General features: G+C 44.0%; 4 protein-coding genes across 4 annotated transcripts in view; 1 reads left to right on the top strand and 3 right to left on the bottom strand.

Annotated features, from left to right (window-relative positions):
- Window positions 1–9, bottom strand: part of RPP21 (ribonuclease P/MRP subunit p21) — a 97388-nt gene extending 97379 nt beyond the window's left edge. The window contains exon 1 of the mRNA XM_050788542.1: window positions 6–9. The gene's annotated coding sequence lies outside the window, so the exon portion shown is untranslated. The remainder of the gene's footprint in view (window positions 1–5) is intronic.
- Window positions 1–148, bottom strand: part of LOC126953098 (popy class I histocompatibility antigen, alpha chain E) — a 221050-nt gene extending 220902 nt beyond the window's left edge. Inside the window, exon 1 of the mRNA XM_050788462.1 lies at window positions 71–148. The gene's annotated coding sequence lies outside the window, so the exon portion shown is untranslated. The remainder of the gene's footprint in view (window positions 1–70) is intronic.
- Window positions 149–8885: 8737 nt separating this feature from the next.
- Window positions 8886–10581, top strand: LOC126953145 (nucleoside diphosphate kinase A-like). The gene has a single exon (XM_050788531.1). The coding sequence runs from the start codon at window positions 9773–9775 to the stop codon at window positions 10391–10393; it is 621 nt and encodes a 206-aa protein (XP_050644488.1). The 5' UTR covers window positions 8886–9772; the 3' UTR covers window positions 10394–10581.
- A 1908-nt stretch (window positions 10582–12489) lies between these two features.
- LOC126953178 (patr class I histocompatibility antigen, B-1 alpha chain-like) lies at window positions 12490–13815 on the bottom strand. The gene is made up of 2 exons (XM_050788562.1): window positions 13459–13815; window positions 12490–12969 (listed from the first exon to the last, which is right to left on the bottom strand). Exons 1-2 carry the CDS (start codon window positions 13497–13499, stop codon window positions 12720–12722), a joined length of 291 nt encoding a protein of 96 aa, XP_050644519.1. The 5' UTR covers window positions 13500–13815; the 3' UTR covers window positions 12490–12719.
- Between the last annotated feature and the right edge of the window lie 491 nt (window positions 13816–14306).

Raw genomic sequence — 14306 nt, 5'->3', positions numbered from 1 at the left:
CTGAGCCCCCGCCGGGAGGGCCCCTCGCTCCTCCCTGCAGAGGCCCTTTCCCTCCAGCCCCCGCACTCACCGGCCCAGGTCTCGGTCAGGGCCAGGGCCCCCGAGAGCAGCAGGAAGGTGGTTCGGGCGCCATGACCTGCATCCTCCGCGCCTGGGGAGTATCTGAGTCCCGGTGGGTGCGCGGGTACACTAGTGCCGGGATCGCGGCGACACTGATTGGCTTCTCTAAAAACCCGGAACCCAATGGGAGAAGTGGGATCACATCACAAGTATCCAGGAAAAAGGTTGGGAGAACAGAAACTCAGGGGAGTGGACAATCCCCAACCCTGTGCCTCCCCAGTGCAGTCATCGCCCTCGGGGTCTGAGACCCAGAGAGCCACGCCTGAGACCTGGGACTTTGTCCTGATCCCTCTTTTCCTACACCAGCCTCTTTGTCATACTGTCTGCCTGAGTCCTGGTCAAGGATCTGTCTGTGGAAACTGGGAAGAGAACCCCCAGGCTGGGCCCAGCCCGTTCCCATTCACTCATCCTGAAATCCTCATCCCTGAACTGGACTTCCCACTCCTTACCTCTCCCGTTGGGTTACCCTAGAAGAAAATTCACCCCAGGGAACTTTGATGCCAGAGAGTGCGCTCGCCCTGGGAATGGCGGTGTAGAGAAAAGGGTTTTCTCTTTAAACCTGGTGAAGTTGTGGCTGAAGGCACAAGATAGAGATTCTCATAGTGACCAGGTTTGTTTGTTTATTAATACAGTGGTTAGCACAATCTAACCCCTGAATGATCAGGATTCTAATCTGTAAAAGACCTAATTTTGCTTGCTTCATATATAAGTGTATCCAAACAGCACTGCAATTCGAGTCACAAAGCTTCTAAGTTTACTTTCCCAGACTGTGGATCCATGACTCTGGGTTGTTGCATTTAAAATTATCTTCATTCCATAGCCCGAGTTTCCCTGTGTGAGTCCAGAACATCTCAATACAAAGAAGCAGGATTTGTTACTGCATATTGTAACAAGGAGCCTCAAAATTGCACTGAAGTCAAAATGCCTGTCATCAATGCTTAAGCACTGCTTGTTTTTATGAATTATGCACATCTAAGCAGTGTGCATATTTTATTTGCATACTTGGTATATTTTTACTCTTATGTTTTTAATCATGAGGAGGTCATTAGTTTTTGGCAGTCCCACAAAATGTATTAAATACCGAATGCAAAGAACCCCTGCTAGGATCTTCCACTGCTTTAGAATTCTTTCCCTTTGCTCCTTTTCCTCACCTCCTGCTTCTCCAGCCATTCTCTCTGCCCCTCTCATCCCTCACACCCTCCTCTCCCCTTAGTCCCTGCCACCCTGTCACTCCTGAATTGTGGCACTAACACTGTCCCTCACTTCCTGCCCATGTCTGTTCTCCCCACAGTACTCAGCGGTCCTGCTAATGTGACTCAGGTCATGTCATTTCTTCACTTAAAATGGCTGGGTTTTGGTCTACCACTTTGCTATATGTTTTCAATTTGTCTCATTTTTTTGGTTTCTATTCCTCCTTTCCTACTTTCTTATGTGTTAAGTAAACGTTTGTTAGTTTATGGTTTTAATTCTCCTAGTGGCTTTTAGCTATATTTCTTTACACTAATTTTTTATTGTTGTAAGAATTGAAACCCAATTCCTTGACTTTTCACAGTGAAGTTCACGTAATATTAAGCAGCTGCATCCAGCAAAATAAAGGACACTTGTAATAGTGTAGTTTCATTTAACCTACCATTATGTTACTATTGTTGTATATATTACATCAATATACTTTATAAACTCAATAATACAGTAATACTTTAAGCATTCACATTAAGTCATTAAGAAAATGAGTGTGTATGTGATCTGTGTATGTGCATAATTTTTGTTGTTAATTGTTCCTTTCTATATACCTAGGTCACCATCTAGTATCATTTCCCTTCAGCCTGAAGAACTTCCTTCAAAATTATATGTAGTACAAGACCCCTAGGAAATGAATTTTTTGATTTTTGATGATGTAAAAGTGTCTTCATTTTTGCCTTCTTCCCCACTTTTTTTTTTTCCTTATTGGGGCATTTATGTATAATAAAACTCACCAGTTTTAGCTGCAATGTTTTATGAATATTGGTAATTATTTATAGTCACGTAACTACCAGATTGCCCAGATAGAGAAGTTTCTTTTCCCTAAAAACTTTGCTCATGCCCCTTTCTAGTTAATCCTTGCCTCCTACCCTCACCTGCTTCCCTTCAGTCAACCACTGCTCTTTCTGTTACTGTAATAATGAAATTTCTAGAATTTCATGGACGTGCAATCATGTTATGTAGTCCTTTGTTTAGTCTCTCCCTTGGCATAACAGTATTTGAGATCTTTCCATGTAGTTAAGAGTAATAATATTTCATTCATTTTTGTTGCTGAGTAGCTGCTGAGTATTGTTGGAATTCCAGTTTATTCATTGGTTTGTCTATTCTCCAGCTGATAAACATGTGGGTTATTTCCGGTTAGGGTCTGTTATTAATGAAGCCACTATCAATAACTGACTACAAGTCTTTGCATGGCCTTACACTTTCATTTCCTTTGGATAAATAAATATTTGTGGAATTGTTGGGTGATACAATAAATGGATGGGTAGCTGTTTTAAGAAATTGCCATATTATTTTACAAATTGACTGCAACTTTATTTTTGCGTTCCTACCAACAATATAAGAGATTTTTATTTTTTCCATATTCTTACCAGTATTTAGAATTATGTCTTTTTAACTTTACTTATTCTAGGTGATGTGTGATGGTTTCTCACAGTGGTTTTAACTTGCACTTCTTTGATGATTAGTATCGTTGCTAACTTGTCATGTTTGTCTAAGAGATTTATTACGTAGCTTTTGTGAACAATTTTGCAAATTTAATTATTAATTCCAGAGAGTTTTTCAGAATTCCTTGTTTTCTACATATGTAATTAAGCTGAGAAAGATTCCTTCCTTTCCTATTTTTTTTCTTTTAAAAATTCTTTGTAGTTAGTAAAGACAGGGGTCCACTATGTTGCTCAAGCTAGTCTCTTAACTCCTGAAGTCATCCTCCCACCTTGGCCTCCCAAAGTGCTGGGATTACAGGCATGAGGCACCACACCTGGTCCTTTTATTGGTCTTTTATTTCATTTTCTTGCCATATTGCACTGGTTAGGATGCTTGTAAGGTGCTTTAAACAAAAATGAGGAGAGCCACATCTTTGCTTTGTTGCTGATCTTAGGAAGTAAGCATCTGGCCTTTCATAATTGAATATGAGGGTAGCTGTAAACTTTTCGTGGATGTTCTTAACCACACTGAAGATATTGCTTTCGATTTTTAGTTTGCTGAGATATTTTGTCATGAAAGTCTTGATTTTGTAAGTGCTTTTTCTGCATCAACTATAATTATGCAACATTTGTTGTTAGGTGAATTGTATTGTTTAATTTTCAGATGTTAAACCAACCTTACTTTCCCATGAAAAAAACCAATGTGGCATGGCATATTATTCATTTTATGTATATCTTAATTGGATAACATTTTGTATAGAATTGTGAGTCTGTATTCAAGAGGAATATTTGTTCTTGATTCTTTTTCTCGTGATGTTCTTGTCTGGGATTTTTATATGGATAATGCTGGTGATATGGTTTGGCTCTATGTCCCCAGACAAATCTTATCTTGAATTGTACTCCCATAATTCCCACGTGTTGTGGGAGGGACCCAGTGGGAGATAATCTGAATCATGGGGTCGGTTTCCCCCATACTGTTCTCGTGGTGAATAAGTCTCATGAGATCTGATGGTTTTATCAGGGGTTTCTGCTTTTGCATCTTCCTCATTTTCTCTTGTTACCGCCACGTAAGAAGTGCCTTTCACCTCCCGCCATGATTCTGAGGCCTCCCCAACCATGTGGAATTCTAAGTACAATTAAACCTCTTTTTCTTCTCAGTCTTGGGTATTTATCAGCAGCGTGAAAACGGACTAATACAGTAAATTAGTACCAGTAGAGTGGGGCGCTACTGAAAAGATACCCGAAAATGTGGAATCGACTTTGGAACTGGGTATTAGGCAGAGGTTGGAACAGTTTGGAGGGCTCAGAACAAGACAGGAAAATGTGGGAAAGTTTGAAACCTCCTAGAGACTTGTTGAATGGCTTTGACAAAAATGCTGATAGTGATATGAACAATAAGGTCCAGGCTGAGGTGGTCTCAGATGGAGATCAGGAACTTGTTGGGAGCTGGAGCAAAGGTGACTCTTGTTACATTTTAGCAAAGAGACTGGTGGCATTTTGCCCTTGCCCTAGAGATTTGTGGAACTTTGAACTTGAGAAAGATGATTTAGGGTATCTGGTGGATAAAATTTCTAAGCAGCAAAGCATTTAAAAGGTGACTTGGGTGCTGTTAAAAGCATTCCATTTTAAAAGGGAAACAGCATAAAAGTTCAGAAAATTTGCAGCCTGACGATGCAGTAGAAAGAAAAACCCATTTTTTGAGGAGAAACTCAAGCTGGCTGCAGAAATTTGCGTTAAGTAACAATGAGCCAAACGTTGATTCCCCAAGACAATGGGGAAAATGTCTCCAGGGCATGCCATAGGTCTTCATGGTAGCCCCTCCCATCACAGATCCAGAAGCATAGGAGGAAAAAATGGTTTCATAGTCCAGGCCCAGAGTCCCCATGCTGTGTGTTGCTTAGGGACTCAGTGCCCTGCGTCCCAGATGCTCCCACTGTTGCTAAAAGCGGCCAAGGTACAGCTTGGCCTACAGCTTCAGAGGGTGCAAGCTTTAAGCCTTGACAGCTTCCACTTGGTTTTGAGCCTGCAGGTGCACAGCCGTCAAGAATGGAGGTTTGGGAACTTCCATCTCTATTTCAGAAGATGTATGGAAATGCTAGGATGCCTAGGCAAAACTTTGCTGCAGGGCAGGGCCTTCATGGAGAACCTCTGCTAGGGCAGTGTGGAGGGGAAATGTGGGGCTGGATCCCCCACACAGAGTTTTACTGCCTAGTGGAGCTGTGAGAAGAGGGCCATGATGCTCCAAACCCCAGAATGGTAGATCCACCAACAGCTTGCACTGTGCACCTGGAAAAGTCACACTCAACGCCAGACTGTAAAAGCACCTGGGAGGGAGTATATACCCTGCAAAGCCACAGGGGCAGAGCTGCTCAAGATATGGGGACCTACCACTTGCATCAGCATGACCTGGATGTGAGACATGGAGTCAAAGGAGATCATCTTGGAGCTTCAGAATTTGACTGCCCCACTGGATTTAGGACTTGCATCGGCCCTGTAACTCCTTTGTTTTGGCCACTTCCTTCATTTGGCATACCTGTATTTACCCAATACCTGTACCCCCCCTTTGTCTAGGAAGTAACTAGCTTGCTTTTGATTTTACAGGCTCATAAGCAGAAGAGACTTGCCTTGTCTCAGATGAGACTTTGGATGCTGGACTTTTGGGTTAATGCTGAAATGAGGAAAGACTTTGGGGGATTGTTGGGAAGACATGATTGGTTTTGAAATGTAAGGACATGAGATTTGGAGGGATCAGGGGCAGAATGATATGATTGGGCTCTGTGTCCCCACCCAAATCTCATCTTGAATTGTACTCCCATAATTCTTACTTGTTGTAGGAGGGACCCAGTGGGAGATAATTTGAATCATGGGGGCTGTTTCCCCTATACTGTTCTTGTGGTATTGAATAAGGTTCACAAGATCTGATGGTTTGTTTTGTTTTAGATGGAGTCTTGCTCTTTCCCCCAGGCTGGAGTACAATGGCGTGGTCTCAGCTCACTGCGACATCCACCTCCCGGATTCACGTGATTCTTGTTCCTCAGCCTCATGAGTAGCTGGGATTACAGGTGCCCTCCACCAAGTCCAGCTAATTCTTTTGTATTTTTAATAGAGACACAGTGTCCCCATCTTGGTCAGGCTGGTCTCAAACTCCTGACCTCAGGTGATCCACCCACCTCGGCCTCCCAAAGTGCTGGCACTACAGGCGTGAGCCACCTTGCCTGGCTGATCTGATGGTTTTATCAAGGTTTCTGCTTTTGTATTTTCCTCATTTTCTCTTGCCACTCTGTAAAAAATGCCTTTCACCTCCTGCCATGATTCTGAGGCCTCCCCAGCCATGTAGAATTGTAAGTCCAATTAAACTTTTTTCTTCCCAGTCTCCAGTGTGTCTTTATCAGCAGCATGAAAACGGACTAATACAGCTCACTATAAATTCAAAATTGTTGCCTCCTTTAATTTCTAAAAGGTATGTGTAAAATTGATGTTATTTCTAAATTATTTGATACAATTCATCAGTGAAGCCTTCTGGACCTGGAGTTTCCCATATGAGGATTTTGATTACAAATTCAATTTCTACAATCAATATATGACTGGCCACATTTTTTCTCTCTTCTCAGGTCAGTTTTCATAAGTTTTCTCTCTCAAGGAAATCGTTCATTTCATTTGCTTGTCAAACTTACTGACATGAGATTATCAGTATTTTTGAGATCTAGAGAATGTGCACTGATGTTCATTTTTTCTTGACACTGTTAATGTGCATCTTTTCGTCTTGATCAGTCTAGCTAGAAATTTATACAGTGTACTGATTTTTCCCCATAGAACCAATATTTGATTTCACTAAAATTCTATCTTTCTGCTTCATTTTTTCTATTATTATTTTCTTCCTTCTGCATGCTTTGGTTTAATTTGTTCTTCGTTTCTTATAGCAGAAACTAATTTACTAATTTGAGACCTACCTTCTTTCTTAATATAGTCATTTAAGGATATCGATTTTTTTCTCTAGTACTACTTCAGCTGCATCTCATACATTTGATATGTTGTGTTTCATTATCCTTCAGAATACAGAAGACTTTCTAATTTCTCTAGTGATTTCCTCTTTGAATAAACTATCATTCAGAATTTTTTTGTTAATTTCCAACACTTGGTATATTCATGATCATATGTCTTAGTCAATCTGGGCAGTTATAACAGAATACCATAGTCTATGTGGCTTGCAAACAACAGAAATCTATTTCTCACAGTTCTGGAGGCTGGGAAGTCAAAGATCAAGGCCTAGGAAGAGTCAGTGTATGGTAAGGGCTGCTTCCTGATTCATGGATGTTTTCTTTTCTTGGTGTCCTCACATAGTGGAAGGGGCAAGGAGCTCTCTGGGGTCCCTTTTACAAGGGCATTCATCTCATTGAGGGTTTTTGCCTTCATTGCATGATCACTTCCTAATGGCTCTACCTCCAAACACCATCACATTAGAGATTAGGTTTACAATTCTGAGTTTAAGGATGACAAAAGCATTCAGTCCCACAGGATCATCTTATTGTTAGAGATTTCTAATGTATTTCCATTACAGCCAGAAAATATATTCTGTATGATTTGAATGTTTTCAAATTTATTGTTTTATGGCCTGAAATACTGTTTCTCCTGGTAAATATATCATTCATACTTGAGATAATATGTATTTTTCATTGAAGTGCATACGTATATAAAGAAATTAAGTCTGGATTCTTGTTAATGCTTTTCAATTTTCTATGTCTTTGCTAAATTTCTCTTAGTTATATTTATAGCTCAAAGAAAGCTTTAAAATCTATAATCATGTTTGTAGAATTCTCCACTTCTCTAATTTTGTTAATTTTTCTTCATGAACTCTGAAGACTTGCTATTGGAGCCATTTCTGGTTGCATGTCTTTCTGTTGAATTTATCCTTTCGTTTATGAAGTGCCTTTTTTTCTCTCTGGTAATATATATTATTTGAAAGTCTTTTACTGGTAGTAAAATAACCATTTCAATCCCCCATGCTTACTGTTTGTATGGCACTGCTTTTTCCATCAATTTTTATTTATCTGTGTCTTCATATTGAAATTGCATGTTTAACATGCAGATGTGTGTTCATTGCAGCAGTAGTCACAATACCAAAGACATAGAATCAACCTAAATGCCCATCAATGGTAGACTGGCTAAAGAAAATCTGGCACATACGTACTGTGGAACACTATGCTGCCACAAAAAAAATGAGATCATGTACTTTGCAGGAACATGGATGGAGCTAGAGGGCATTATCCTTTGCTAACTAATACAGGAATAGAAAACCGATTGCCACATGTTCTCAGTTATGAGTGGGAGCTAAATGATGAGAACATATGGACACATAGAGGAGAACAACACACACTGAGGCCTACTTGAAGGTAGAGGGTGGAAGGAGGGAGAGGATCAAGAAAAATAATGAATGGGTGCTAGGCTTAATACCTGGGTGGGTACTAATGGGTACAGAAACTACATGACAAACTCCCAAAAAACCTGCACATGTACCCTGAACTAAAAATAAACATTAAATTAAAAAAGAAAGTAAGTTCATGTCTTGAAAAGAGCATATGATTGGGTTTTTTCTTTAATTCAGTCACAGAATCTCTGCCCTTAATTGGAGTGTTGATTTATACAGGTTTTCGTCATTATTGATATGATAGGTTTTAGGTCTACCATGTTATTTTCTCAGTTCTCATTTCTCTGTTTCTCTCGTCCTGACCAATGATTTCTCATCAGAAACCAGAGAAACAAAGTAGAATAACATCTTTAAAGTGCTGGAAGAAAAAAAAGGTCAACTAAGAATTCTATATCCAGTACAGATGTCCTTCAAGATAAAGGCAAAATAAGGAGATATTTCAGGTAGAAGAAAATTAAGAGAATCTGTCACCAGCAGATCTGTACAATAAAAATTGGTAAAGACAATTTTTCAGGCTAAAAACAAATGATACCAAGTGGAAAATGAAATTATCAGAAAAGATTAAGATGTCAGAAATAGTAGATATTAAATGCAAAAGGTTATCTTGCTCCCCCCTCCCCCGATTTAATCTTACTTTATATATATAGAACTGTTTAAAGGTAAAGTAAGAAGCCTTTCTTATGGGGCTTATAATTTATGTAAATGTGTTACATATATTTTTAGCATAAAAGATGGACGTCATATAGAAGATAAATGGTTGCAAGATTTCTATATTTATGTGAACTAGTACATTATCAACTGAAAGTGGGCTGTGAAATGTTAAGAATGAGTTAAGTTCTGAAGGAAATCAAGACACAAAAAAATAATAGATCAACAAATTCAGGAGATGGTTTTTTGAAAAAATTAATAGGATGGATAGGCTGCTAGCTAGACTAATAAGGAAGAGAGGTGATCCCAATAAGCACAATTAGAAATGACAAAAGAGATGTTACCACTGACTCTGCAAAAATAAAAATAACCATCAGAAGCTACTATGAACACCTGTATGTACACAAGCTAGAAAACCTAGGAGATAAATTCCTGGAAACATACACCCTCCCAAGACTGAACCAGGAAGAAATTGATTCCTTGCAAGGACCAATAATGAGCTCCAAAACTGAATCTGTAATACATAGCCTACCAACCAAAAACAGTCCTGAACCTGATGGATTCACAGCTGAATTCTACCAGATGGACAAAGAAGAGCTGGTACCATTCCTACTGAAACTATTCCAAAAAATACAACAGAAGGAGCTCCCCAACTCATTCTATGAGGCCAGCATCATCCTGATACCAAAACCTGGCAGAGACAAAACAAAAAAACAAAACTTCAGGTCACTATGTTTGATGAACATTGATGCAATAATCCTCAACAAAGTACTTGCAAACCAAATCCAGCAGCCCATCAAAAAGCTAATCCACCATGATCAAGTAGGCTTCATATCCAGGATGCAAGATTGACTCAACACATGCAAATCAATTAAGTGTGATTCATCACATACATAGAACTAAAGACAAAAATCACATGATTATCTTAATAGATCCAGAAAAGCCTTTTGATAAAATTCAACATTCCTTTATGTTAAAAACACTCAATAGCAAGTGCTGTGAACCACGTGGGTCCCTGGAGTGTTTTGGGTCCTGGCAGCTGCAGCGGGAGTTCAAACCTAAGCAGCTGGAAGGGACCATGGCCAACTGTGAGCGTACCTTCATTGCGATCAAACCAGATAGGGTCCAGCGGGGTCTTGTCGGAGAGATTATCAAGCATTTTGAGCAGAAAGGATTCCTCCTTGTTGGTCTGAAATTCATGCAAGCTTCTGAAGACTTTCTCAAGGAACACTACATTGACCTGAAGGACCGTCCATTCTTTGTTGGCCTGGTGAAATACATGCACTCAGGGCCCGTGGTTGCCATGGTCTGGGAGGGGCTGAATGTGGTGAAGACAGGCCGAGTCATGCTCGGGGAGACCAACTCTGCAGACTCCAAGCCTGGGACCATCCATGGAGACTTCTGCATACAAGTTGGCAGGAACATTATACATGGCAGTGATTCCGTGGAGAGTGCAGAGAACGAGATCAGCTTGTGGTTTCACCCTGAGGAACTGGTAGACTACACGAGCTGTGTTCAGAACTGGATCTATGAATGACAGGAGGGCAGGCCACAATGCTTTTCACATCCATTTCCCCTCCTTCCCATGGGCAGAGGACCAGGCTGCAGGCAATCTAGTTATTTAAAGGAACTTTGTCATACTTTGGAAGGAAGCTCTTGGAGCTGTGAGTACTCCCTGTACAGTGTTACCATCCCCTACCATCTGATTAAAATGCTTCCTCCCAATGTTTAAAAAAATAAAATAAAATAAACTAGGTATTAAAGGAACATACCTCAAAATAATAAGAGCCATCTATGACAAACCAACAGCCAACATCATACTAAATGAGGGAAGCATTCCCCTTGAAACCCAGCACAAGACAAAGCTGCCTTCTCTCATCACTCCTATTGAACAGAGTACTGGAAGTCCTGGCCAGAGGAATAAGGCAAGAGAAAGAAATAAAGGGCATCTAAATAGGAAGAAGGGATGTCAGACTAACCTTTTGTAGTTGACTATCAACAAATATTCCCTCAAGGCTCACGGGCTCTTGTATCAGCTCATGGTGAAAGCTGCCTACTAGTCTTTAATCGATTAAAATGTATAATATGTTTCACTTGTGTGTTAGTCTGTTTTCACACTGCTGGTAAAGACATACTGGAGACCCGGCAATTTACAAAAGAGGTTTAACGGAGTTAACAGTTCCACATGGCTGGGGAGGCCTCACGATCATGGTGGAAGGCAAGGAGGAGCAAGTCACATCTTGCGTGGATGGCAGCAGGCAAGGAGAGAGAGCTCGTGCAGGAAAACTCCATTTTTAAAAAACCATCAGGTCTCAGTTGGGCGCGGTGGCTCACGTCTGTAATTCCAGCACTTTTGGAGGCTGAGGCAGGGGGATCACGAGGTCAAGAGATCGAGACCATCTTGGCCAACACGGTGAAACCCCATCTGTACTAAAAATACAAAAATTAGCTGGGCGTGGTGGTATGTGCCTGTAGTCCCAGCTACTCGGGAGGCTGAGGCAGGAGAATCGCTTGAACCCAGGAGGCGGAGGCTGCAGTAAGCCAAGACTGCGCCACGGCATTCCAGCCTGGCGACAGAGCGAGAGTCCCTCTCAGAAAAAACAAAACAAAACAAACAGAAAAACCCCATCAGATCTCATGAGACTCATTCACTATCAGTTTGATCCTCCCTGTCCCACACCCAGGTCAGTGTGATCCCCACAGGGTAGAAGCCCAGGGCCCAGCACCTCAGGGTGGCCTCATGGTCAGATGGGGCGGCTGATCACGTGTGCCTTTGAGGGGTCTGAGAGGAAAAGTCAGAAAATTCAGACACTTTGCACTCCGCGCCCATGTGACCATCCTGAGAATGGACAGGACACCTGGGGTCGGGGAGAGAGCACAAAACCCAGACACCAGCCTGGGATTTATCACAGGAATAATTATCACAGGAATCTGGGATAATGTTCCTATTCCTTGGAAAGGTCTAGAATCTGGATAATGCAGCCTAGGTTGAGAGGCTCCAGGTCTCTGAGGACTTAAGCTTCTGACCCAGGTAGAAGCCAAGAGACGCAGAAAGGCTGCAATCAGACCTCCAAAGACACTGACTGTGAGGCAGAGAAGAAGGTCTGAGAGAAAATCGCCCTGTGGTACCCAAAACTGCTGCAGGGGACAAAGGGAGTCACTGATTAGTATTCTAGGGATTGTCTTCCCCTCCATTCCCTCAAGAGACTTCATCACTTAATTGTCCCTCAGAGTCACATCTCAGGATATGAAACCCAGAGGGAGAGCGATATTCTACCATTGATCCCATTTTCCTCCCCTCCTCGTGGGAGGCCAGCCAGATCTACAAATCAGGGAGACGCCTCATCGCCCCTGGCACCCGCACGCTACAGGGTCTCCTTCCCGTACTCCAGGTATCTGTGTAGGGACTACACACACACGCCCTCCAGGTAGGCCCTGGATTGCTCTGCCTCTTCAACCTACTCCTACTTGGGCTCGGTGATCTGAGCCGTCCTAGTCCAGGAGCACAGGTGCTCGTTCAGGGCGGGGTAATCCTTGTAGTCTTAGGCATGCTGCTCATACCCGCGGAGGAGGCGGTCCTTGGAACCTACTACTCAGCCAAACATCTCCTGGAAGGTGTGAGACCCTGGCCGCTCCCCCACGCTCAGCCCCGCTCACCAAGCCCCGCCCCCACCCGACGCACCTGAAGGGGATTTTCGCTTAAACTGAAAATGAAACCCGGTAAACGCGCCTGGGGCTCTCCCAAGTCGACGCTCCAGACAGGTCCCGCAGCCTCGGGGTGGATCTCGGACCTGGAGACTCACGGCGACCCGGGCCGTCCGTAGGGGACGGGGAGGAGTCGTGACCTGCGTCCCGGACTGGGGTCACTCACCGGCTTCGCTCTCATAGTAGCGAAGCAGGGTCTGCAAGTTCCCTTGGAAAGTCTCTGCGTGGGTCTTGGCGCTTCGTATCTCCCGGTCCCAATACTCTGGCCCCTCCTGCTCCACCCACGGCGCTCGCGGCTCCATCCTCGGATTCGCGGCGTCACTGTCGAACTGCATGAACTGCGTGGCCTCTACGTAGCCCACGGCGATGAAGCAGGGCTCCCCGCGGCCGGGCCGGGACACGGTGGTGCTAAAATAGAGAGGTGACAACGTGCTAGCAATCCTCACTCCCAGCGCCTCCTCGGCCTTGGCGTCCACTCTGGTGGCGCTTGAGGAGCCCTTTAGCCCGCCACGGCACCGTGGGAGCCCCTCTCGTCTGGCTGAGGCCAGAGCCGCCTCCCTCTGCTTGCGGGGAGGTGTGCAGGGAGAGGCGCGGGCGGAAGCCGGGGCTGCGAGCAGCGCTCGCGGGCCAGCGCAAGTTCCGGCAGGCGCAGGCGCGGGCTCGGCGGGCCCCGCACACTGAGCGGCCGGCGCCGCCCGCCCAGGGTAGTGAGGGGCTTAGCACCCGGGCCAGCACCTGTGGAGGTTCCGCCGGGTCTCCCAGCAGTGCTGGCCCGCCGGCGCTGCACTCAAATTCTCGCCAGGTTTAGCTGCCTCCCCGCGGGGCAGAGCTCGGGACCTGCAACCCGCCGTGTGTGAGCTCCTCACAGCGGTGGGCTCCCGCGCGGCCTGAGCCTACCCGACGGGAGCTGCCCCCTGCTCAGTGGCGCCCAGTCCCATCGACAGCCCGAGAGCTGAGAAGTGCAGGCTCGGCTCCGGACTGGCTGGCAGCTACGCCTGCAGCCCCAGTGCAGGATTCACTTGGTGAACCCACTTGGGCTCCTGAGCCGAATGGGGACTTGGAGAACTTTTATATCTAGCCAGAGGATTGTATGTGCACCAATCAGCACTCTGTTTCTAGCTCAGAGTTTGTAAATACACCAATCAGCATTCTGTGTCTAGCTCAGGGTTTGTGAATACACCAATTGGTACTCTGTATCTAGCTAACGTAGTGGAGACTTGGAGGACTAGCACTTTGTGACTGTGTCTATCGCAAGGATTGTAAATGCACCAATCAGCACTCTGTGTCTAGCTCAGGGTTTGTAAATACACCAATTGGTACTCTGTATCTGGCTAACTCTGTAGCTAGCTAACTAGCACTGCGTGACTCTGTCTAGCTCAAGGATTGTAAACGCACCAATCAGCACTCTGTCAAAATGGACCAATCAGCTCTCTGTAAAAAGGACCAATCAGCTCTCTGTAAAATAGACCAATCAGCAGGATGTGGGTGGGGTCAGATAAGGGAATAAAAGCAGGCTGCCTGGGCAGACTAGCTGTAGTTTTTTTCGGTCCGTTTCCATGATGGGGGATAATCCTTGGTGTTTTGCTGTGTTAGTGTGTCCACTTCATGAGCTGTAATATAGGCGAAGGTTTGCAGTCTTACTACTGAAAAAAATGAGACCACGAACCCGCCGAGACGAATGAACAAGTCCAGACGCGCTGCTTTTGAAAGCTGTAGCATTCACCATGAAGGTTTGTAGCTTCACT

This window comes from Macaca thibetana, chromosome 4, assembly GCF_024542745.1.
Source record: "Macaca thibetana thibetana isolate TM-01 chromosome 4, ASM2454274v1, whole genome shotgun sequence".
Taxonomy (NCBI): Eukaryota; Metazoa; Chordata; class Mammalia; order Primates; family Cercopithecidae; genus Macaca; species Macaca thibetana.
The sequence above is the reverse complement of the archived record's forward strand: the minus strand, read 5'-3'. Positions and strand labels throughout refer to the sequence as shown.

Excerpts from the sequence above, each read along its gene's own strand:
- LOC126953145 (XM_050788531.1), top strand. The coding sequence starts at position 9,773 with ATGATTATCTTAATAGATCCAGAAAAGCCTTTTGATAAAATTCAACAT.
- LOC126953178 (XM_050788562.1), bottom strand. The coding sequence starts at position 13,499 with ATGGGACTGGGCGCCACTGAGCAGGGGGCAGCTCCCGTCGG. Across the intron at positions 12,970-13,458 it reads CAGGGGGCAGCTCCCGTCGG|CACCACCGTGTCCCGGCCCG; the intron begins GTAGGCTCAGGC and ends TCTCTATTTTAG.